This window comes from Phaenicophaeus curvirostris, chromosome 22 (genome assembly GCF_032191515.1).
Source record: "Phaenicophaeus curvirostris isolate KB17595 chromosome 22, BPBGC_Pcur_1.0, whole genome shotgun sequence".
Taxonomy (NCBI): domain Eukaryota; kingdom Metazoa; phylum Chordata; class Aves; order Cuculiformes; family Cuculidae; genus Phaenicophaeus; species Phaenicophaeus curvirostris.
Window position 1 is genome coordinate 3719355 of NC_091413.1, and position 25949 is coordinate 3745303.

Below are 25949 nucleotides of genomic sequence, written 5' to 3' on the forward strand. Positions count from 1 at the left end.
CCACAGCGAGAGACTTTTCCTGTACCACGCAGAACACAAGCTCCTTCCTCTGACAGTTGTTCTTCATCCTGCCAAGTTGTTTACAACAAAAGCAGGGCGTTGCGATGTGTTTGAAGAACTCAATACTCTTAGTTACAGAGAAGTGAACACTTAGCAATGCCTCTTTTCATCTAAGAGGATACAGGATCAGAAAACCCGGAACATTTAAGACTAAAATGAGCATATTCAGAACATCAAATTCCATACAGCTCTTCAGCAAGTTTAGTCTCCAAAGCCTCATAATTTAAGATTTTTTTTCAACCTGTGTTTTCTCCCTTCCACTGAGGCTTTTAATATAAGAAAATTCCGTCAGTTAAAAACAAGAGGGATGAGAAACCACAGAGGAATCTAGGGATGTGACACTGTCTCCTCTGACAGGGTTTAGCATGCGAGCAAGCCCCTAAACTCCCTCTTTAAACATGGGCTGGGCAACAGTGGGAGCATATTTGGTGTCTGTGAGTGCTCCCCAAAAGCTCTGAAGGCAGAGAACCAGAAGAATCAAACGTTACTCGTGATACTTTGCACTGTTTAGGAGACGGGTGACAGTTTAAGGGGGAGACTAATTTCCAAATGGTAACGGACACGCATCCATTGATACTTTTATAAGAACCGAATGCCCCAATCTGACAGTCGACTAACTCAATTCCTTATTTCAGTTGTGCAGCCTGCTCTGAGCTGGCCACGCAGCGAGTCCTCAGAGAGCGGCAGCGCTGACCCCGCATTGAAATCACACAACGTAGCCTCCTCTCCAAACAAGGAGGTAAGGTCTAACCTCTTCCAGAACTTTGCTCATTAAAGACTATCTTCATCGCCTGATATTTAAAAGAATCAGAACGTCATAAACAGCAGCAATGCTGCTCTAATAGTAAGATTCTAACCCTTTAGCTACTGCCAGAGTAGGTACAAGCAGAACTCTTGAGCACCAAAATCAAAAACAAAGTAGATCAACAGTCAGCAAAGCTTGCTAATTATAAATAATTATATTTTAAACATTATTTTTAACCACTAAGTCTCACTGCACAAGGTTTCAGTTCCTTGCAAGGCCCTGTCTGAACCCACACCCCAGCCCTCACTGCTCAGCTGTCCCCGGTAGAGCAGCTTTGTTAAAAGCAAGTATGATTTCAGCACAGTGAACGATGCACTTTGCAACGCAGCTGCCCAGTCGCTGAGGAAGATGTTGGCTCATAAGATGATCTGGGCAATAACAGATAAAAGTAGTCCTAAAAAGAACCAGACGATTTGTAAGTTCTCTTAGCTTTTTGTAAGGGGCTGAACAAAAACATCTACAGGAGCACAGGGTGAGAACGGTGCCAAATATGGAAAAGTAACCCACAAATAAGGCAGAAAAGAAATGAGATATGAAAAGGAAGGACCAGAAATGCATCTGTAACAAAGGTGAACACTGAAAAGAAACCTAAATGGCAGATACTGGGGTGAGGGGCAGGCAAGGGTGCTGAGACCGTGGAATTAGCTCCCCAGACACAAAGAGCTGGACAGTATCCTCCGTAACAGATAAATGAAATATGCACCCTAATAAAACAGAGGTGCCCTCTTTTGCCTTCCCCAATTTGTAACAAATGGAATGCTTGATTTGAGTGTTTGAAGTTATTCCAATGCAGTAGTGGGTAATACGCTGGGATGCTTATTTATCGGCTCCTCTAAATGCACAAACCCCTGTCTGATCAATCTCTCTGTGTAGCCTAAAAGCTATATAAATCTGAGCAGATACTACGAATTCGGGTGGAAGGTGGAGTGGGGAGAAAGAGGAAAGCAGCACAGGAATAAGAAAAACTGTGGTGGATCATGCACAAGTAGATGGGGGAACGTGTGAGATCTCAGGAGGCCAGTAAAAGCTGAAGCAAAACCACAAACCCAGCAGTTAGGCACGCTCAGAGTCCTGACCACAATACATGCAAAACCACAAAGCCCATGAACATACAAAAGCAACAGTGGACAAGGAGCACAAAGGAGAAGGTTTTAAATGCACCCTCGTGAGCGCTGATCAACACAACACATCTTTTACACAACACTTCAACGGGGAGGAAGGAAGAGCCAACCTAACCACATGCCAGCTCTGCAGAAGCACGGGCTGTACTCACAAGCTGGCCGGGGCTCATCTGGGTCAACTACATCAACTTTTCAAAAGGTTAAAAGTGAAGTTACTCAGCTGCTACGAAATAGAAACCAGCGTTCTGCAACGGTGGCATTTCCACACGCTGATCAAAGTTTCTTTCCACATCCCAGGAAACAGTTCACCAGAGGGCTGGATAAGCTCCCATCTGAGGACAGACTGAGAGAGTTGAGGCTGTTCAGCCTGGAGAAGAGAAGGCTCTGGGGAGACCTTCGAGCATCTTCCAGTACTGAAAGGGGCTCCAGGAAAGGTGGGGAAGGGCTCTTGATCGAGGTTGCCCAGAGCAGCGGTGGCTGCCCCATCCCTGGAGGTGTTCCAGACCAGGCTGGACGGGGCTTGGAGCTCCTGATCCAGTGGGAGGTGTCCCTGCCCGAGGCAGGGGGTGGAACTGGATGGGCTTTGAGGTCCCTTACAACTCAAACCATTCTATAATTTGCTATGTAAGCAGCGTGGAACCAGACTTAGAAACTGAGCCTTCTCAGCTCCAGCAGACTTAGGCAGTTCTACAGATACCAAGTATCAAGTCCGTATTTGCTGTCAAATTCTTTTTATGGCAGTATAATCATTAGCTTTACTGGCACTGTTACCCTTGTAACTAATTAGGAATCTTGGATGGATGCAGAAAATGATTAATATTTAGTCACTATGCGTCTACTACAGAAGCAGCCTATTATCAAACAAGTGACACCTCCACAAACTTAAATTAAATAATGGCTCCCATAGAGGATTCAGAGTCCCTGACAGAATGGCAAGTGATTTCAGTAACAAAGCTGAGCAACCAGTGATGGATCACAGTTTTTTCACTCCCTCTCTCCCAGCCTGTAATAGAACAAATGATTGTTTTTCAGCCTAAGTGAATACGGCCGCCCTGCTTATACACAACCAGAGACAAAGCTGTTATCATTTGCTTCATTAAAATGCATTTTTACGTCATCTGAAAGATTATAAAGAATTGGTGCTGTTGATAGAGAAGATTAGAAGAATAAAATTTATCATGTAAACAGAACTTGCAAATGAGGCATATTTTGGCATTTGTACTGCTTATGCTCGTACAAAAAGATAAGTCCTGAGCGCTAAAGCACACAGAGCATCCGTATTGTGCCAGTAATTAGAGCTTCTTAACTACGAATGATGTCAGTGTACAACTTTCAAGAAGCATTTTGTCATTTTCAGCTGCGATGGCCACTGGCCCACACTGAACAATTTCAGAGAAGCTGTCAGGCAGAGCCAGAGAATCCAGTGGAACTCAAAGTCTGGAAGAAAAACAGAGGGTTTTTTTCATAATTACTAGAAAAAGCAAAATATCTATTAGCCTGTCCCAACATGAAAAATCAAATCTTCAAGCAGGAGTGTTGCGTTTCTAATGTAACTTTCATCACACTAAAGCTTTCTAAGACGGCACGTGGGGTTCTCTCACCCTCCACAGCCAGGTGGCAAACCTACTTGGTTTTCCTCCTTCCCCTCCAACCCCACCTGTAGCTTTCATTGCCCGGAGATGCTGGGAAGAGATCTAGGAAGCTGGATAGTTATTATAACCAGTTAGCATTTAACACTGGAAAAGAAACTTCTATTCTTCCATAATTCTGCTTTGACCATGAGAGCAACAGGGCTTCTCTGCTATTTCTGCAGAGCATCCCTTCCACAAACAAACATCCCTTACCGACTGCGTGGGCGCATGGACCAAGCTTCATCCTGTTTTCTCACTAAAATGTCCTCCCCTGTTCCCAGTTCTGCTCATTCTCAAAGCCTCTACAGCTCCAGTTCAGCCTTAGGATTCCCCTTGTTCAGCCTGAGCCGACAGCCCCCGTGCTCAAACAGAATGGAAGCCAAGGCTAAGACAAAGATATTACACAAACTATCTGCAGGGAAAAAAAAAATGCATGTGTAGGCATCAAATGTCACTTCGCCAAGTTGGAGACAACACTGTAACGTGTCTCCACGCTTGCTTTGTTTTAGGTGGGTTTTTGTGTTTTTAAGGGAATCTTGTTAGAAACAGCAAACTGCCGTTCCTCATAGTTTAGACAGCAAACTATCAAAACAAAACAGTGATTTGCCACATCAAGGAATCCTTTTTAGGGCTCTGTGTATTTAGTAAAGGGTAATTACAACATAAGTATTCCAAAACAAAACACTTCTACTTCTATGTGGCAAGGCCCTGGCCCAGGTTGCCCAGAGCAGGGCTGGCTGCCCCATCCCTGGAGATGTTCAAGGCCAGGCTGGATGGGGCTTGGAGCCCCTGATCCAGTGGGAGGTGTCCCTGCCCGTGGCAGGGGGGTGGAACAAAATGATCTTCAAGGTCCCTTCCAACTCAAACTATTCTATGATTCTATTATTCTATATTAGCTTAGCCTAAGCCAAAGTTACTTGGAAAGCTGGTGCTCCCTGTGCTCTCCAGCTGCTCTTACTGCTGTAATGTCATGACTCAGTTTCCTTTTGGAGAAGAACAGGACATAAGGATGATGCTATATTTAAACCAGATTCCGGATCTCTTAGCAGATAAAATCTGAATGAAAGGTCAGCGAATTGAAGAGGGTAACTGTGTCACCGGCCAGGACAGCATCAGATGGGGAGAAGGGAAAAGGTGGCCGAGTCCACGCGGCACGTCAGCGCATCTGGTTTATTTTCTTCCTCTGCACAAGGCAAGGGTGAATCGTCTCTGTTTCGGTGCAATACTGCTGAGCTGCACAGCTCGGGCTTCTATAGATAGAACTTGTGAGATATACACGAACATTAAAACTGGCTCCAGCCCTGTTGCTAAGGAACCACGACGGATAGCGGTTTTGGCCCTCTTCATTTATAAAATAACCACTCTGCCCTATGGGAAAGCGAATGCAATCTCTCAAGTCCTCCAGTGCCTTGTTCTCATTTTTAAATGAACACAGAAAGATGATCGAGGATGCTAGGAAGTGTAAGCGATCTCCATTTTTAAGATGCCCTTGAAAATGAGATGAAAAACATGGTTTCAACAATCAACTGCCATCGGACTTATTAATCTTTCAAGCAGCAGATTCTTTCCCCTTGGCAACAGTGAACTACATGTGTGTGCTGCCATCCCTCTATCACAAACCTTCTTCTAGAAAACAAACCAACACATCAGCTTCTGAAAGCCCCTACAAATCATTCCATTTACACTGAAGTTCAACTTGAAGTTTGGAGTTTCACTTCCCGTCCCCGCTCAGAAACAGCCTCTTTGCTGTGGCAAGTGGCCAGTGTAAATATTTGTCATGTTATTCTTTGGGATCAGGAATATGGTTAGTGCTTTATAGATAAAAATATTCCACGTAAAGGCAGAAAGATGATGAATCCAGAAGCATACGGTGGTTAAACAAAGCAAATAGAAAAAATGATATTGTTAGGGGAAAGACTAACTTATCTGACAGCTGCGGAAAGATCAAGATTAGCAAAAGCAGTGAAATCACCCATTTTGAAGCCAAGGTCACTGCCAGGATTTATGGATTTATCCCTAAAGGCAGCTTTTGCTGAACATGAAATGCCAAAATTAATTTTTTTTAATCTCCGCCCTCCCTCCCCACGCCCCCCCGCTCTGGGCCATCTCATTTGCTGGAGGCTTTTAAAATTCATTCCTTTCCACAGCTGGTTAAACAATGGAATCTTTCTGCAAACTAAAAGGACAAAATTGATTGCCCTACACAAACTTTTCTGCACGTATAATTGATTTTTAATTCACTGTCTTATTTCCGAAAGGACTTGACAATAAACTCAGGGCTCAATGTGTGATATTGATCCCTTTAAACAAAGGCTTGGATCAGAAGACTGATGCAAGTTAATCACAGCCAAAAAGATGGGTATCTTTGGTCTTAGAAGCCTGTGTTCAAATTAAATTCACCTTTCCTAGCCATATTACACCTTGTAATTTCTAGCACAACTGCACCTTACAGTTCTGTACGCCTGCCAACTGCTAAATAACTGGAATTTTATGCAACTTTTAAATAATAACATTTTTTTTCCCCAAGCAGAATAATGTCACCCTTCATCAGTTACTTTTTATTGTGAGGACTGATGGTTCTTTCGCATGCTAAGCTCTTGTAATATGCTATGTCAAGACTGTGCTTTCCTACTCTTTCTGGAACTAAAATCTTATTTATTCTTCTTACTAGACCACGGTAACTTGTGTTTGGTTTTTTCATTTCACTGCTCAGTTAATTTTCAGCTCTTCCTGATTAACACACTTGCAAATGGCATCAAACGGCTTGATTTGGGAGGTCCAGAAAATGTTAATTTAGTGAGACTGTCACTCCACCATCCTAGAATCACTCAGCTACGGAGCTTTAATGTTTACTTCTTGTGGCTAGAAAATTCAAAACTGAGCAGTAATGGGTATCTCGACCTTCTAAGCCCACTCGGTTTCTCAAACGCAGCCCTGCGATGCCAGCCTCCCTTTCTAACATCCCTGGGTGATTTTCTCCCTGCTCAACTATTCCAGAGGCTCTGTTACAATTTCGTTATGAATTACATTTTCTATAGCTGCCATCCACACAGTAAATAAAATTCATGGTATTTTTGCCCCCGTACGCAGCTCTGTCTTCCAGCACATCTGAAAAGCCTGGCTTCAAAGGAGGAAACAAAAAAAACCTCAATGTTTTCATGAGCAGATACTCTAAAAAGGGCAAACGAGAGACATTTGAAGATGATTCCAGGCAAAGAAGCCAAGCAAATAAGTATGTGTGTTTTGCATAAGTAATTTCTTGACCAGCTACACTGGATTACAAATACTTGCGAACACGGCAGGGAAGGAGTTTGCTGTATCTTGTCAGTTTTGGCAGAAGGATCTCCACTTGTGTTTTATAACAAATGAGCTTTAAGCCGGAGCCAGGTGTGGATATTTTAAAATTTACGAACTTGTAAATCCATGTACATGGCCAATTAAGGTTTATCGCCACCAAGGATTAACTATCCCTGCACATAAATTTAAGAGGTTGTTTACCTCAACTACTCTACATCAAAAGCAATGTAAAATATTTAAAGGGCAGCATATTTCATAATAAAAGCAAGTTATCAAGGATGTCACAGGGTGCCATAGACAGCTCTGCATGGGGATGCACAGGCAAATAAAAACTTTCTAAGGAACACCGAGCAATTTCTTTTGGGGAATTTAACATCTCAAGTGTAGAAAAGAAAGGATAAAGCATCCAAGAAAAAATGCAAAACTCCTGTTTCACCCAGATTCTCTCTAACTTTGGAAGACACAGCCCTAAACATCAAAGTTGGTTCATTTCACCACCCCAGTGTTGTTCATAATCAACACCTGAATGCTAATTAGGAGCACAATTCCATGCAGCAAAAGCATCCCTGTGCAATAAACTGCAAGACAGCAGCAGCAGTGAACTCTGCCTTTAGCTAGCATGCATAAGTAAACAGAATTAATAACTACCCAAGTGTGGACGGGTGACTTAATCTGTTTCGATTAGATGCAGCTCAGCCTGAGGCCTTTGTGTTATTTAAAATGTGTTCATCATGTTTAATTAAAAACATAATAAACTAGAGGTTCTTTTAGTTCTGATTTGTATTTCTCCCTTCTGTAAGCTGTATTGATTTTGCGAGCACTTTTGATAAAAAGACAGAAAAATGCACCTTCTGAATAAAGACAAAACTGTAAGATCCAACCAGCAGGGCTCATGTGAAGAACAGCAAGAGCCATTCAATTTTCTTCCCCATTTCCAATGCGACACATGCCACACTTGAAACCCTTTTCTTTAAAATAAGAAAACTTAGATGAACATTGTCTCCTCTGTAAGTGACAGCCACGTGACAGGGTATTTATCTGAAACAGAAGGTGCACGATAAGCTCATTTTTGGACCTGGAGCAAGTGCAGGGTCAGAATCATCCTGATGATCACAGAGTACAAAAGCCATTTTGCAGAGAAGATTTTGTCCCAAAACAGGTGGAAATGCCAGAAGGACTATTTCTCTTGGGAAATATTTCCACTGAAACCATGTCAGGAAATATGGGTGCAAAATTGAACCTGATCTGAAAGAAGCTGACAGTCGTAATTCCAGACTTGGAATCTGTGGAAAGGAAAGCATCACATCACCAGGGGAAGCACCAGTGTCAAGACAGGCACTGGGTTTCAGGTTTGTTGTATTTACTCTCTCACAGACAATGAACTCCAGCTCTGCAGGTTTCACTGTACAATTTCAATGTTAGTTTTGAAATATTTCCAACTGGATCGGCACCGTTCTCTTCTTATCAGGGATTTCTGATTGCTTGTATCAAAAATGTCTGCACTCTGCCAATGATTAGAAGAGATATTTTTTGGGGGTGACCATGAGTTGCAGAGAAGAGGTCATGTCTCTCTGACAATCCCTTGCAGAGTTTGAGTGAAGCATCTTTGGTTTTTTAGCAAGTTGAAAGTACGAGAAATACCAAATCCAGCTGGTCTGCACTACAACAAACTTGTATGGAATGACAAAGCCAGTGTTGGAGAGACTGGGCACCACCAGGGCTTAGAAACACTGGGAAAAGTGGCTGAAGAAAACCAGAGGAGAAAAGTTACTACTCTGCAACCTCCTGTTAGCCAAAACCATCACACGGAATACACGCCCGCGGCTAAGTCAGCTTTCCCAGCTACACTGACCTTGCTCTAGCAGTGGGTGTCACGCCACAGGTCAGACACAACATCCAATGGCAGGAAACTTGTAAAAGGGCATCGCCACCAGCTGTGTCAAGAGATGCCTTGCTCCATGGCTTCTTCCCAAATTATGCACCTACTCTGAACTGCATCGCTTTCTATATGAAACCACAGCCTTACACTGACATGATTCCACCAGGTGTTGCTGAACGTTAGTCTACAGGGTGTGTCCTTACGGAGTACTTGAATCTGGCATTATATATCATCATTGCTCAATGAATTTGTCCACAGAAGAAAATTCCTGAGGATTAGGAAAGAAACCAACCCCCCTCACCAAACCACAGCTGGAAACTGCCTTGCGGAAACCCCATCCCTGGAGATGTTCAAGGCCAGGCTGGATGGGGCTTTGAGCAACCTGATCCAGGGGGAGGTGTCCCTGCTCATGGCAGGGGGTTTGGAACTGGGTGATTTTTAAGGTTTCTTCCAATCCAAACCATTCTGAGATTCTAAATGGACGCTGTCAGGTGTGCACAAGCCGTCATAAACAGGAAGCAGCTGCTGGTAGAGCTGCCTGCGGATGCACCAGTAAAGAAGTTTTTGGCCACTTCTATCAGGCAGTGCGGAAGACTGTTTTTCACAGCGTGCCTCTGAATTTACATACCTGAATAAAAACAGGTTTAAAAATAGCCATAGGTTTAGAAACACAAGGGAGACAACAACCCTCTGTCTTCATATTTACAGAGCCTTCCATTTAATTCAATCACAGGCAAATTTTATCCTCTGTTTAATTTGATCTTAGCCTCTGTAACCACACATCAGCATCAGCAAAAATAACATAACTTCCACCCTTTATTTTAATCAGTTCTGATCACTGCAAAGCAGCTCTTGGTCAAAGGCAACAAAGTTGTTTTAATTAATAAGCAAGGATTCATCCTTGGGCAACAGTGAGTCCACAGAGAAAGTTAAAAGCTTTATAAACAGATACATTTTCAATAAATTGAGTTATTCACAGAGGGTTATATCACAAATAGTACAGAGGTCTGTGCTGGACACAGCGTTGCTGTTACGCACATCACAAAATCAACTGCATTAACCATCCAGCACAGGGGAAGACAACTCAAAATACTTGTGCAAGCGATGAACCACCCAACTTCCAGGGCATTTCTGATTTAGGGAAGCATAAAGGAACGGTTTTGTACTAAGTCAGTTCTTTCCCTGCATCAGTGTGACTGCACGTCTACTGCAGTTGCTTTTGACACTGCCAGAATGCTCCTTTCTCTGTGCTCTCTGTCTGGCCACATCACCCTACACCCTCCCTGCCTCAGAACTGTTCTGATGCTTATCTTCAACTGGCAGAAAATTAACTCAAGAATAGCCAGAACAGGAGTGAGACTTTCTGGGGGTCCAGGGCACGGCAGGGCCAAAGTATGACTATACGATTAGAAAAGCAGGAATGGAAGAATTGAGATACTAAAAGCCATGACCTCCATTCTTTCAATTGGCCACCAGTCACAAAATCCAAGGAAGGCAACTCATCAAGGCTTTGTACTTAGGGTGGAACCCGCTTATTTATATAAGGTGTGAAAATTACTTAAGTAAATGATTGCCGGGCCATGAGAAAAGATTAAATCTATGTCCAGCACAAAGGACAGTTTGAACATGGGTCTTACACTGCCCTGAGAAGTGTCTCTCACGGCAGACCAACCAGCCACATCACTTAGGGCTTCTTCCTCCTCCTTGCTTGCCATCCATCATGAGATGAAGGGGGGACACTTAATAGGGTTCTCACCTTTATTTGATTGTTTTGGCCAGACTGTGTTAGACACATCAGGGGTTTCAGAAAAATGCTTTGTTGTGGAGTTCCTACGCAGCTCGAGCACCCTGAGAATCATGCCGAGTTTTTCCTCGTTTTCACACAGCCAACAATAAGGAAGATTCCCTTGCAAGTCTTGGACATGCTCAGAAGTGCAGTAGAGCTGCTTTAATCTAGCGTTTTCTGCAAACTGCCAGGGACAAACATGCTCTGAAGTTGTGCAGGTGGAGCTTAGCCGTCTATAAATAAGAGCACAGTTTGATCTTTGGCTGGGCTGAGGCTGGAGGGCTGCCAAGTGTTTCTGGAAACTTGGATGGAACAGAACAAGAACAAATACGATAAAATGAGCTGAGACTGACAATGATTTATAGAGTCAATGATCATTATTCTGTACTCACAGAGTTTGCACTTTTGGAGTAACGTTTCACTTCTCAATAAACTTGGCTTTTTCCTATTCATAAGCCTCTGTTCTCTGTCATTTAACATGGAGAGCTTGACAAAAACCCCTGAGCTGCAGCAGCCACGGCTGAGTGCAGCTGACGGAAAAAAACAAGGAGTGAAAAACATCTACACAGAAAAAAGAAGTGTTGGCGCTGCACAATTTAACCATCTATGCCGGAAAAAATGTACGCAGAGAAAACAGAGTTAAAATAATATGAATAGAAACTTAACACAGGGCAGAGCACTTTAGTAGTTGTTCCGGCACTCAGTTCCCTCAACAAAACTCCCTTGTATGACAAGATAAAGGTAACACTTATCAGGAAACTGCATTCTGGGCTTTTTATTCATCCTCGTCTCCACTTTGCTGCTGGTGTTAGCACATGATCCTCTTTCACTCTGTGACTTCAGATGATCTCCTTGCCACAAAGGTTCTTTCAGAATAAACCTGCCATAACACAGGTTTATAGGGGCTGCCCAACCCCTCATCGTGCTCGTGCAAAAAGGTTTAACCAGGGAGAGAGCAAGCATAGGCACTGCATCGGAATAACTCCCTGAAAGACTTCCAGAGAAGCTCAAGCTTAAAAAAAAAAGTCTCCCAGCCATTGTCTGAATAATTAAAAATGCAAAGAAACTGCAGAAGCTTTACCTATTATTAATCTTATAATTGTTTGGTTGGAAAAGACCTTTGAGACCATTGAGTCCAATCGTACCTGCTCGCTATTAAACCAGATCCCCAAGTACTTCACCTACCTGTCTTTTAAACCCCTCCAAGGATGGTGGCTCAACCACACCCTTGGGCAGCCCTTTCAGTCAGGAATTTTTTCCTAATACCTCATCTAAACCTCCCCTGGAGGAACTTGAGGCCATCTCCTCTCACCCCATCACTTGTTACTTGGGAGGAGAGACCAACACCCTCCTTGCATGAGAGAGGCAGCTCTTCCAACAGTGCAAGGTAAAAGCCATAAGCGAGTCTGAAACTCCTTAGTAATAAATTTTTTACCATAACTAACTTCCAATCATCTGATTTTCTATTCTAATGCCTGATGCAGCCTAATTATTGAGCTTGGAAATACATTTTCCATTTCCCAAACCCAGACATGCCTCGTCAGGTGGCTGCAGCAGCACTGACTTCTTACACGTTATATTTCACATGCATCTGTTCTGCAAAGCACAATTAACAGCAACGTTAAAATGCAAAATATTTTTAGGATGCAATCCAAGAGAACTTGTTCAGCATTTTGCCTGAGTACTGAAAATGCACGAGTGTTGCTTTTTCTTTTTAAAACAGTTGGGCACTCGTGTGCGAGCTTAACTGCGCGGTCTGACAAACAAAGGGTTGTAATGGAGCAGCATTTGGATTCCAAACGCTGCCAGAAAATGCATCTTGTGTTGAACGGATATTTAAGAATGTTTGTTTACAAGGTGTCAGCAAATTAAGAATCTATAATTTGCTCCAAACTTCTCATCATTCATTGCAGCTTACAACCCTACAGAAAACTGTTTAATAAGCACAGTTGCATTATATCGTACGCACAAAAATTAAGATAGTAGAAACCTCACAATTGCAGCAATTAAGCTGCAGAATGAACCATAAGCAGCAGCTTTGCTTCACTAATTCTCACACAGATATCACCTCCCCCAAATTCTGGAAAAATACCCAGAAATAAACATAAAAATGGTCCATGTGAGTGTGAAGCCCTTCCCCAGCAGCACAACCTCTCTGTCAACTCCTGCTTTTATGAAGTTTTTCTTTGGTCAAAATCACATTTTTTTCCATTCAGACTGCAGAGTGGTACCTTTCAGTAAGCAAATAACAGTAAAACCTCGATCCAAAGTCAGATACATGAATAATCAAGCTCTGTTTGAAGAGAAGAATGCCATTCCCGTGTTCCTTCCCTACCTGCACCACAAGCCCACACCCCTAACTCAGCACACACTGGAACAGGAGCCGTGTGGAAAAGCTTGACTGTGAAGACTGTGGACAGCTTGACTATGAAGCTGTCCATGTTGATGGGACTTGCACTGTACCAGGAGTCACTTCATGAGCCCAGATCCCTCAGCGGTTCCAGGCCCGTAACTGTGAGGCCACAATACTGCAGTGCATGTTTAGTGCATGCCCAGTTCATGGTGTCCATACATCACTTTGGGAACCACACACAAGATGGATTCACTGCTTTCAGGACAGTTTTGGAGCCTGACAATTTCTATGTATTTTACAGTAAATGTGGATGGCACGGCTAAATCCCAGCTTTCAGATAATCTGTTTTTGGTCTGCTCTTTGTCAAAGATTAATCCGTCAAGAGCTATGTCAGTAAACACTTTCCAACATTCCATGTGAGGGGAAGAAGGGATTTAATCCCAAACTTTGCTGAGGAGAAACACTGATATCCAACCTCCTGTTAGCCAAGCTGAGCTGACATTGTCAGCCTCCTCTAGTACCAGCGGGACGAATACTTTGTACGCCTTGTACATCTTGTTCTACTACAATTAATGAACACGGCCAACCTTCCCAGAGGTAAAAATGAAGTGAAATTTGAGAGTCCAGAAGTTTTGCAGCTGTTCATTTACCCTCTCAAAACCAGCCACTTGATCCACTCCTCTCTCATTCTGCTATTAGAACAGCATTTTCCCCAGCCTAATAAAGCTCCGTATATTGAACAAGGGCAGAATTGTGCTTTATAACACAAAAAAAAAAGAGAAAAGCAAGGGAAGCAACATGAACTATAAAGCTCAAGGGAATAATTCATTTCCCTACCACTTCATCTTCAGTCCAACACTTCTCAATCAGTTTTGGCACAGGTTTCTTCACCAAGCGCTGCAGGGCTTTTCCAGCATCATAGTTACTTTCATGTAGCTAAAAAATAAAGAAGACAAATAGATCATTCAACGGAATTAGCAGTGATCTGATATTGGAGCAAAACCACTAAAGGGGCCACATGAGATGTTCTAAGCCTGATCACTTTTACTGTTGATATATGAAGTGAAATTTAAACAACCTGAAGGGTAATGAGGTTTTTAGTAGAAGAAACAGCATTGAAACAAGTATGTTTTCCCCTTCCTTCCTAAACCTCTCCCAGATAATGTTTGAGGTCATAAAGCACAAAAGAAAGCACCGAAAGTTCTTTTACACATTAGACATCCTAATTTTAAGAAGCTCCAACTAAATATTTTTAAAAGGAGTTATATTTTGTGCAACATATTTTGTGCAGATTAGTAAACCCAACTGGAAAACTAACATACAACAGGGATTGCAAGCCATGGGGTGTTAAGCTTACCCACCTAGAGAATTCTCTTTCTTTTTATTGCAGTGCAAAGATCACCAGATTGTTGGGAAACAAGTATAGAAAAGAAACAAAACCTCTACAGGTATCTAGAGGAGTGCATAAAAGCAGGGATGTCTAAGTCCACATTCTGTTTCTGCTGGTCACAGACTACGTTGTGCCTTATTTTCCACCATAAATTTGGTATCTGCACGATCAAAAGCTGTCTGAAGTAGACAGCAGACATTTAAATCAGGGTGAGGTAGAAAAGCAACTACATTAAAAAAACCATTCAACAATGAACCCATGAGAATCTCCTTGACAGAAAACACTCTGCACACTGCAGATTTACAGCCTGTCCTGTCTTCAAAGTACAGTGAGATTTTAAGAACTAAAGAACTAGGCCAGAGCTCTGCTCTATGTCTTCTGAAGATGATCTAAAAGAAACATTGCTTGGATGACAAAAACTGAATTATCTTCCTACACCCAAAAGGGCAACAATTTGCATGGAAACTGCCTCACACAGCCAAGAGGTAGTTTTTCTAACCCAGGTGCTAAGCAAACCAAAACTTCAAAGCTATCTGTTAACATTGGAGAATTTTACAGACCTTCAGAAGTTTCTTTACAATAGAGACAACCAAAATATGATTCTGTACATTGATTATCTCCTGCTTTTCCTTCCTACCCAGAATTTATCCTGAGCCATCTGCATCCCACTCTCTAGAAACATCCGTGCTGCTAAACCTGTGCTTAATCACTCTCAGAAAACACTTCGACAAGTACCACAACTCTTGAATTTTCCCCAGGACAGGTGAACTGAACGGGCATCAGGATACAATTACTGAACTGCGACAGGATATTAACTACTTTGATGCTATTAATATAAAGTTTTAACAAAACCTGACTGTAAGAGGAAAAGGCTCATTTTTCTTATGTCAAACGGCTGAAATTTTAGAACAGAATTCTGCTTCAAGTAAAAATAGCAAGATTACTTTCTTACTGCTGCTCACTTCAGCTATTTGCATCTCTCAGTCAATCCATAAGTACTAATTACGTAAGTTCTACAATGCCAAACTCCTTCCACCCTGGGGCCACCTCCAAAGAGAACTGTTTTTTCCTTATATTGTTTCTTTTATCTCATCTTAACTCAGCCTGGAAGCTCTTTGGTGCCCTGCATACACATTGCATCCAGTCGAATGATTCAGAGAGACTTTTAAAAGCTATAAGTAAATTACTCACATGTACTTCTGTTAAGTAGGTCTAAGTGATCTCTATTAAGAAATAAAGGCAGACATCTCAGTCAAGACAGAAGGGAAGGGAAGTGGTGGCTGCCCCATCCCTGGAGGGGTTCAAGGCCAGGTTGGATGGGGCTTGGAGCCCCTGACCCAGGGGGAGGTGTCCCTGCCCAGGGCAGGAACTGGATGGTCCCTTCCAACCCAAACCATTCTATGATTCCATGATTCTAAGTCATACTGCACGCCTCCTACTGACAGGGACGAACGTGTTCCCAGCTGTGTTAAAGAAGAAATGAGTACATTATGGGTTGCACTTCACACCAATTGGCTCGTATCTTCTATCACCAGCTGGAACAGAGCTTGGAAGAACAACTTCATCAGTTCATGTCCACCATGTTAATGGGGCATTCAAAACTTATTTATACTTGGGGGACTTAAAAGAAAGTAAAGTACTTCTAAAAAGAAAAGGTCACCGCTGGGCAAAGACCTCCAGTCATTACCTGCAGTGTGTTTTTAGAGCAAACAGTAATGTTCCCTTAACTTGTGACCTGAACATTTTTTGGTTTTTTTTTGTCCTCACCACCAGCTAAACCAACAATAGCTTACAGGGTGTTACTGCAGCAAAACACGCGCTTGGCTAATATAATGGGAACAAGCACGAAAATCAACCCAGAGAGGTTTTCTATTCATTTCCAGCTTTCTATATAGCACCTACAGGGAAGTTACAGATACTCTGTGCGATAATTACATGTATATTTGCAGAGGAACCATAGAAAGCTCTGCTTCAGCTTCTGAGAAATCATTTCCTCCCCCTCAGCTACGTGATCTCTGCGAGCTGCTGCTACGAGACGCATTAACGCATCAGAGCCATCGATAGCCCCTCACGCTGCTCCAAGTCAGGGAGAGGAATTACCAAATATCACTTGATAGAAGCCATCACCTGATGGGAGAGGTTAGAAAGCTAAATATCCTAACGCATAACAGTCTAACGGCTGGTAAATCTGCCTCTGCTGACGACAGCAGCACCAGCTCCCGTGACCACACCTCCACGCAAGCAAAACAACAATCTCAGTCCATCTTACATAAGCCACAAGGCAACTGATAAGGGTAGAAAGTTCACCTCGCAGTGCAAATCCTCAAGGCAACACTCAAACACCACTACCGGCTTGAAACTTCTTTTTAACCTGTTTTTTTAAGACTCCCATGGTATGCAATACCTACTTAGAGCCATGAAAATAAGATGTTGTCTTTTCTACTGGGTACACATTCATTTGCTCCTTGTTTCCACTCCAGCACTGGGAAGGGATCCATCTTGAAGAAAAAAGCACTGTTTGTTTTGCCAGCTCACCTTGCAAACGCTTTTTGCTGTGCATGCCCCTACCTTGAAGATTTTTCACTGAGGAAATCTGGCAGTGTTGAAGAGAATGGTGCTTCTGTTTCCTTTCCCCTTTTGCTCCCTCCCAAAACATGCAGCGATGCCAAAGCTTCTTTGTAACTTGGAGGGCATCTTTATTTTGCCTCAAGGACAACACGTGTTTTTCCCTGGCAGCCTGACTGCCCGAGCAGTTCAAGCTGCAAACTCAGACGAGCCCAGAAAGAACAGAGTGGTCTAACAGGCAACCACTCTGGTTACTGACAAATAGAAGAGTTCCCAGGCCATCAGAATTGTTCCAGATCAACACAAGCACTTTCGACCAAGTAATTACATTAATGACAATCACAAAACCCATAAGCACAGACATGAAAGAGAAGAACCACATAAAAGATACAGATGTGAAAAGAAGAGAACTGACAGAGGTTTAGAGACTCCTGAAAAATGTTACTTTTAGCATGCAGAGCTAAAAAAAAAAAGCTTTTGTAAGTGCCAGGAGTAGAAAAATGCAGCAAAAAGGAAAAACATTTTTTTTAAGTGCCAGAATTAAATCGACTTGTTCCAATCCAGCTCATTCTCTGCTTATTACTTTTGGTCATTTAATATACACAAGCACTTTATTGGCAAGCAACTCCAACATATAAATAATAGCTAATGATGACTGCCTATGGTTTCATTAACTTCTGGTTGAACTTCTCAAGGTATTGCTATAAACACGAGATTACTATCCTGTCAGGTAGAGAATCACCATTTTTAGCATTAACTCTTCCATCTACATTTTGAACCTCTGTGACATTATGCCTGTGTATAAATACAACAAAAGGAATCAACACAAACGTAGTTAATCCTTAAAACAGAAAATACAGCTGCATCACTGGACAGGGTGTTAGATTTAAGAAAAATTCTGAATGCATACGTATCCAAACCCCTCATTTACATTACGACAGTCATTAAATACCACCGGGTCACAGGCCTTATTACCATAAAGCCTGCACATCACCACAAGGTTTCACATTTCCACTACGGCTCCTCGGCAGAGCTGCCATTTTCTGGCTGCCTGGTGTTGCAAATAAATTCTCCTTTTGGCATGGCTCAGCTGTCAGGCACCTCTGTTCTGTAATGAACCCATGAATTACATCTTGCAGCTCTGACATCTCTGGTCTTGCTCATCAAAATATTGTTCTTCAACTATAATTTATAACTTAATTTAAATGTCCCTTTACTGTGACCTTTTTAGATCAGAATGGCATTGCATCTGGCAGCTTCTCCTTCAGCAAGGCATCCTTTCGCAATTGCAGTCATTATGATCCCCGTTGAAAAGCCCATCTGAGTTCGGCTGCATTCGTGCCACAATATTAAATAATTGCAGTCCATTAGAATGCTGTTAAGAATCCAGAGTCTTTTTCTCTAAGGAAAAATTGCTACTACGCAGTGAGAAAACAGCACTGAACCACTTTGAAATCTACCCAGAAAAGCCAATAAAAGGGATTGTTCAGCCACAACACCCTTTTGTGGGGACGTGGTCACATCCAGCATTTAGAGGACAGCACTGGAATTCAGGAGTTTTCCAGGTGCTGGATCTTCCACTGGTGATGGACAAATCCCATCACTTGTCAGGGCACAGAGATATAAAGCCTGACCTGCCAAACACGAGGTAAACCCTATCAATATTGCAAGAGCGTTTTAAGATTCAAGTAATAGAGACAAGTTTGTTTTTTCACTGCTGCCAAGCAAGAGGCTTCGATGGAAGCGTAGATGATGCTGAGCGCTGGGTGCTGCATCATGTATATTTACACAACCACTCCTATTTGAGCAGCAGTTATTTTAATCTAAACATGTTTAAGAACACTTAATTATTAATGAGGGATTTGCTCCTCTCACTGAAGGGGGACAATGGTCAAGACAGCCGGCTGCTCCGCCAAACTAGTGTGTTTAAGAAGGCAGGAAATCAAGAGAGAAGGAAAAACAACAAGGAAAACAAAAAGCAGAATGAGAATTGATGCCACGTGGCTTGCGTAGGTAGGGCTTTTGGTGTAATTACTTAATCCAAGCACCTGACTTAATACAAAATCTAATTCAGGCCATTTCTTTCAGTACCACAGCTGACAAATTTCAAATTAAGGCAGATTCCCTTTATAGCTACGGACATCTTGCCCTACTGTCAAATGGAATAAACTCCATAGCAACTGTAACTTATTAGGTGAAACAGCAAAATCTGTTTTCAAACCTGCAGCATTTTAAAGCGTTCATCTTCCCAAATGGCAAGATCTGACATTCATCAACTATGTCCAGTATCCAAGAGAATACAAGCCCCAAATGGCCATTAATTCCAGGAATTTCTTTCCTCCGTCCTCTTTGAAATTCTACCTCATCCCATTTGCTGCAGCACACGGAATAATCAGGATCACAGAAAAAACACGCTGCCCTCAGAAAAGAGAAGTACTTTGCTGAGCTCCCTCTGGTGCCCAAGGACAAGGGAACCTTGAACCATCCGAGAACCTTGCTTCCCAACAAAAAGGCTCTGCCAAAGGCCGTGTTTTACCACCAGCTGCCACAGCTAATAGGACAGTTTTGACTCACACCTCGTTGGCACGGCTTGGCAAGCCATGGAATTGGAAACTACCTGAAAAAGGTGACAGAAGTCAGTAAGCTACTCCCCTACAAGGCCAGGCAGAGAGAGTCAGGGCTCAGCCTGGAGAAGAGAAGGCTCTGGGGAGAACTTAGAGCAGCTTCCAGTACTGAAAGGGGCTCCAGGGAAGCTGGGGAGGGCTCTTGATCAAAGAGGGCAGGGAGAGGATGAGGGGGAACGGTTTTCAGCTGAAAAACATGGAATAAAATTTAAAAAAAACCCAAACCACCAAACTTTTTTTAAAAAAGAACATTTTACATATTCCAAACCCATTTTTAGAAGTAACCAGTCATTTTTGACCCTTTTATCAGCCCATTTCAATAGTTTCTCTAGAAAGGTTTCCTGACTCATCTCACAAATAAAGCGCTGAAGTGTTTCCCCTAAGAGCAAGTATAAGGATGAATGAAAATTCAAAGTGGCAAAATTGTCTTAGGCACTAGAAGTGGCTTCGTTTCCCAACGTGCCCAGGCAGAGAGCGATGGCCCCTGAAGTGCTGTGCTACCTCATCTGAACCGTGAGAGTAGCTGTTAATTAAGATTCATCCAAAAGGAAAACTAGTAATAATAAGAAATGCTAACATATATTTAAATAATTTTTTATGCTTTCAACCTTGTCTGTACTTAATGAACAAGAAAATCTGGTCTGAGGGCAAGTTAAAACAGGGAGTAATTTGTCTGGGTGACATCTTACTTGGAAGTGAATTTCCTTAAACTGATATTAGCCTGTCACGTCTGTCACTCATAATGACACGTTCCCATCTAATAGTGTGGCATGGAAGTCAGGACAAAGCTATTAGTAAAGAAAGATTTATACAATATTAGCATACGATTGTTTTGTCTTTCTTCCATGTAGCAGCACGCAAGCGTAAGCAGGGGGATTTTCTTACTATATGATGAGAGAGCTGCTGGCTCTGATTGTCCCAGCAAAAATAACACGTGTACTAAATTGATGAAAAATTGCAATTCCCCCTTACCCACTGAATTTACCCACTGTCAGCTCCAGTTTGTGTTGGAGGGACTGCCATTCTACATACCTGATGCTCACTTTTACTCTGCAATCAGAACAACGGGTAAGGCAGAACTTTGAGAATGAATTATTATCCTGGAATGTTTCTAAAACTGAGAACAAAGAAGTAATTTTACTCCTCCTTTATCTGGATTCTCTGAGAAAAGAGCTGCAGAAACTCGGAAAGCAAGCACAGAGCAAAAGCAGCAAAGAATACAAGTGATGAGTTTCTGGCTTTGTGTCAGTATGGAGGACAAGAGGATCCTAAAGCAGATCTGATCCTAAAGCAGAGCTCTGGAGGTCGAAGAAAGTTCCATTTTCCAGATCACTCAGGCAGACATCGTTTTGGGTGCAATATCGATCCCTGGGGCACCTCACTTGTCACAGGTTGCCAGTTGGCAAAGGAGCCACTGACCCCCCACCCTCAGGTGCAGCCTGTCCACCAGTTCCCCATCATATGGACCACTTCTCTAGACCCGTAATAAATACCTTGCTCTAGGAGGAGACTGTGAGAAACTCATGTTTTCATTTTACTTGACTAATCTTTTAAGGTTTAATGCATCAAACAGCCTTTTTCCATGAATATTTAAACCAAGCACAAACCCCAGCTTGTTACAGAGTCAGCCAAACTCAGCTACCTGTACTACAGTAGCGTAACACGACTGACCCTCTCCAGCTAGAAATGGTGGAAGACCTTCAGGAACTAAAATGTTCTCCTCATAGCTCTCACTAAAACAGCCACCAATCATCAGGAGGGCAACAAACTCCACATGAAAACTTCACTTCCTTCCTAGAGGTTACAACGATAAATGTGGCATCGAATCCCAACAGCCAAACAAAGGAACAGGAGTACAAATTTACCTGGAACATTAAGTGAATAATCATTTCAATGAGCTGATAGATATGTTGCATTGTGCCTTCTGTGATCTTCGTTTCTATCTGCTATAATTAATGATAAATCATTCTGGGGGCTACAGCATCTGTTATTACATAAATAAAACACCGGCAAAGGAGCTTGTCAAGCCTGATTTACATGAAGTGCTGCTCTCAAGTTTATTGGATTTCCATAATAAGAAATTATACCATATCATTTTTTTTCTACATTAATCTTCTGGGCTGCATATGATAATGTCTAAACAAAAATACAACTTAGTGCGGGGAAAGGGTCTCATAATTATTTATCAGATAAATCTTATGTTTTAAATAGTGAACAACAAGACAGAAAGGGCACCATTTTGTCAGGATGACTGATTATCTTTCTAAACTGTTTTTGCCTTAAAAAGTACGTGCTAAGAAATAAGGTAAAGTTTCTTAAAATACCAAACATGACAGAACTCTCAGTCATAAGAAAACACTTTTCTAGAACAACTCAAAGTGAACAAGGAAAGTATTTTCACGGATTTCTAGAAATGGCAATGCATGGTGTTAGTACACAGAGAAGATTTTTGAAGCATGAATAAACGAAACATCAGAGAAGCCCAAGGACCTTTCAAGAGCCATTAAGGTCAAACCTTGCAGACAGCCTTTTCACGGAAGCACAACGGTCCATGTACAGGCAGACTATTTAATGGGAACCTCATAGTGTCAATACAGGGTTAGAATAAACCTGGAGATGAAGAGGGCTTGCACCACAACACCTACAAAAGAGAGACTTCAGCAAAGCTGAGGTTACTGAATCATAGAATAGTTTGGGTTGGAAGGGACCTCTCCAGCTTTCTTGTAGCCCCTTCAGGTGCTGGAAGGTTGCTATAAAGTCTCCTCAGAGCCTTGTCTTCTCCAGGCTGAACAACCCCAACTCTCTCAGCCTGTCCTCGCACGGGAGGTGCTCCAGCCCTCAGATCATCCTTGTAGCCTCCTCTGGGCCCCCTCCAACAGCTCCATCTCCTTATGCTGAGGATTCCAGAGCTGGACACAACACTCCAGATGAGGTCTCACAAGAGAGGAACAGAGGGGCAGAACCCCCTCCCTGAGATGATTACAAGAACACCACAGGGAAGGTCTTGCTGCTACACATTAAGATGTCATATTGTGAGGAGAGAAAATCATGACAACAGCAGCCAAAAATATTACGTACAAAGATGATGCTTAAGAGGATCAATGAAGAGTTTGCAGAGTGTTTTTATTTCAGAAATGTGAAACCCTCCTCTATTCAGAAAATGAATCAGCAGTGATTTTCTAAAATAGATGTGAACTAGAAATGCATAGAGAAGAGAATCAGAAGAACAAACCCAAAATATATTGGGACTAATCTAAGTTTCAGAAGCAAGAAGTCTACAAGTGCAACTACAAGCTCCTTCTACTCCCAGGTGATTAAAGCGGGTACCTTAAAGTAGATCGTGAATCAGTGAAGTTAAATGCATTTTCTGGTTTAGTCTTTTATATAGACAAGGAGAAGGAAATTCCAGTTCCATAAGCTCTTTGCTGATTACTGGCCTTAACAGATATTTGAGTCCCTAAGAATTATATTAAGGAACAACTTACAAAACTCTAGCGTGGTAAGCCACCAGGATCAGAATGCATCTATCCCAAGAGAAGAAATAAAATATAGTAGAGGTACGAAACTGCAGTGGATGTGCTTTACAGACTTAACTGCAGTTCTTATCAAACAGCACACAAATCTTAAAGACACTGGCCACCAGGAGAGGAACAAAAGGACCAAAGTTTATACATTCACCTCAGCTCTGGAGTGCCCTGGGGAAGTACTGCGAATAACCCTTGACTTTGCAGATGTAAAAGTGAGAACAACAAAGAAACATTTACACATCCGAGTGCATAGACTGTATTTAAACCATTTTGCAGATTAAGTTCCATTTCTGTTCATTTAATAAGTATTATGGGGGCATATTTTAGATCTTAATCCCATTTTACCCCTGGCTGTCGCAGGAAATGATGAACTGAAGTACTCTGAAACACATGTAATCAAATAGAAGCAGGAATAAAACAAAAAAACAATGCAAGTGGTTTTGGTAAGCTAAGGTTCCGTAAGTCATACTGCTCATGTTAAGAATACAGACATTTTAACCTCAGTGTAGATCTCAAGTCACACACACCTTATCACAGATTTCACCAGTGACAAACCAGTTAAACAAGTTACACAGACTGAGCTTCACATAATGAGGTGCTTTACTGGCAGTAAAGAATCAGTTAAGCATATTTAATGTGATTAATTCGATAAAGTCAGTTCCACTCACTTTAGTAAAACAACCAAATAACAACATGCTCAGGATCCTTCCTTTAAGCAAACCAATAATCTGCACTCTGGTGCAGTGATTATCGCTCACTTGCTGATGCTACAAGCTTTAAAGAATTTTATAAATAAATGGTTTAAAACTATGCATCTGTAAATAATTAAAGCATAGCAAGCAGCAGCAGACATAAACTTGTGGTCATTAGGTGGTATTTAATATTAGTCTGCAGGAGTACAGCACACTAAAGAGTTTTTCTGTTGATATCACTACTTATTTTACTCTTACTGAATGAAAACAAATTACCAGAGCCTCAAGCACAGTGAACGAAGTAATGTACGAGTCACTGTAGGTAGTTACAGCGCTGGATGCTGAGGCACAATGTGCTTCAAACTACCTTTAAGCTTTAAAGCTTAAATCTGAAGCTACCCACAGCATCCTCCTTGGACAGTGGCACAGAAACATGCTCAAAGCAAGTCACTCCCAGCTTCCAGCCCTACCAGCTGTCCACGGGGGCTGCGCATTTCTGTTGTGATTGTCCCTACGGCATTTTACAGATTTATAAATTCCTTCAGCAAAGGGCACATTCTATCCCTTTTACAACTTCCGTAAGTGCCCATAATCATCCAATAACTAATAATCATCAACGTGACAAGATAGAACACAACTGTCCGTATCACCAAGATATGTTTTGTGGATAAAAGGGGACACAAAAAGAGGAAGAAAGAAAATTGTTTGTTGGTCGAGCCAGCAGATTTGTCTATCTGTTTCTTCAGAGTCACACATGACCAGTTATACATAATTCCTTTTATTATTTCAGGAAGGAAACAAAAATGACAAAGGTCAGCTTATAGTCACTGCCACCCCAATTCTCCAGAAGCTGCAGATGGGGCTCTGGAAAACAAGCAACTAGCAATTCCACTATGTTACCAACAAAGATGGAAAGACAGACAAGTTTCTTCAGCTTAATCTTAAATAAAAACATTTCATAGAATCATGATTTACTGATGTTAGTTACACCCCCTCCCAACAGTTAAATGGTTGTGGCTGCACTGAAATTGTGTGAGCGCCTCAATGCACACTCATGCCCGTATCACTACTCAATAATGGTTTATTTACGAACGTTATGTTTATGCAAGAGATAACTGGACATACAGGCATCCATATATAAATCATAGAGAAGACTGGATTGTGAGGGGTACAAATCCCAGGCATCACCACATAAATGACACGCTTACCTGATGGCATTATGAATTCTTCTTCTAGGAAATAACTATTGCTTGCCTACAGCTGAAGCTGGCTGGACTGAATGAAAGGATGCAGAGCTGGGTCTGCTCTCAGATGAACTAGTAACAATTCCAGTAGGTGTACGTGACCTGAGTAGCTCCCCACATGGAACACTCCCTAGCTGTCACTCTAAAAGCATCACCCATTACTTCACCACTGTAGTTCTGGAGGCTACACTTTTAACAAATAGTTGGTGTTTGAAAGGAAGCTACGACATCCTAGTCTACTACTCATAGTGTGATCCACAAAGCTATTTTACCTGCTAAGTATTTTACACACTATATGCTTTAAGGAGTCCAGAAATAAATGGAAAGACTTTCCTCCATACAGTATTTCTATATACTTACTGTATTGAGTGCATTAAGTGTAGTGTCATCACGGGAAGCTGCAACACAACCGTCTTCTGTGGATCCTCCATCACACATGCCTGCAAAAGCTGCCATGCTCCTTTATAATTTGAGGGGAAAAAAGTTTAAATTCTTCAGCTACTGTTTGAGGCACACATCATGCAAACACAAATAGTATATTTATAGCTTATATCAAATTTTAGGGCCTCACCTCACTGTAGAAACAAGTTAAACAAGGCACCACACAGACTGTTATTTGTTATGTAAACCTGAGGCACCTCAGTATATCAAGTAATTAATTCAAAATTAAAATCCAATTGAAGTGGGTTTCACCAATTAAAAACCTGCACTGCAGTAGCACCACAGCCTGTGATCAGGATTATGGATGATAAAACCTCCACACACGAGGACAGAGTCTCACCAGAGACAGCGAACTTGATGTTTTCATCTTAGCTTCATTAGGTTAGAAAATGGAGTTAAACTGCAGATTCCTCACACCTCTGAATTCTTGCAAACTACAGGTAATTTACTCATACTCTGACTTATTATGAGGCCCATCAGTGCAACAAATCAATCTACCAGGCATACAAGAGACTGAAAGGCAAACCAGAGCTC

General features: G+C 42.0%; 1 protein-coding gene across 4 annotated transcripts in view; it reads right to left on the reverse strand.

Moving 5' to 3' along the window:
- The window catches only part of RERE (arginine-glutamic acid dipeptide repeats), a 148627-nt gene that overhangs the window by 58588 nt on the left and 64090 nt on the right, over nt 1–25949 (reverse strand). For all 4 annotated transcript variants that reach the window (XM_069874671.1, XM_069874670.1, XM_069874669.1 and 1 more), the window contains 2 exons: nt 25335–25434; nt 13770–13868 (listed from right to left, as the gene is read on the reverse strand). In XM_069874671.1, coding sequence (XP_069730772.1) covers nt 13770–13868; nt 25335–25434 — 199 coding nt within the window. The remainder of the gene's footprint in view (nt 1–13769; nt 13869–25334; nt 25435–25949) is intronic.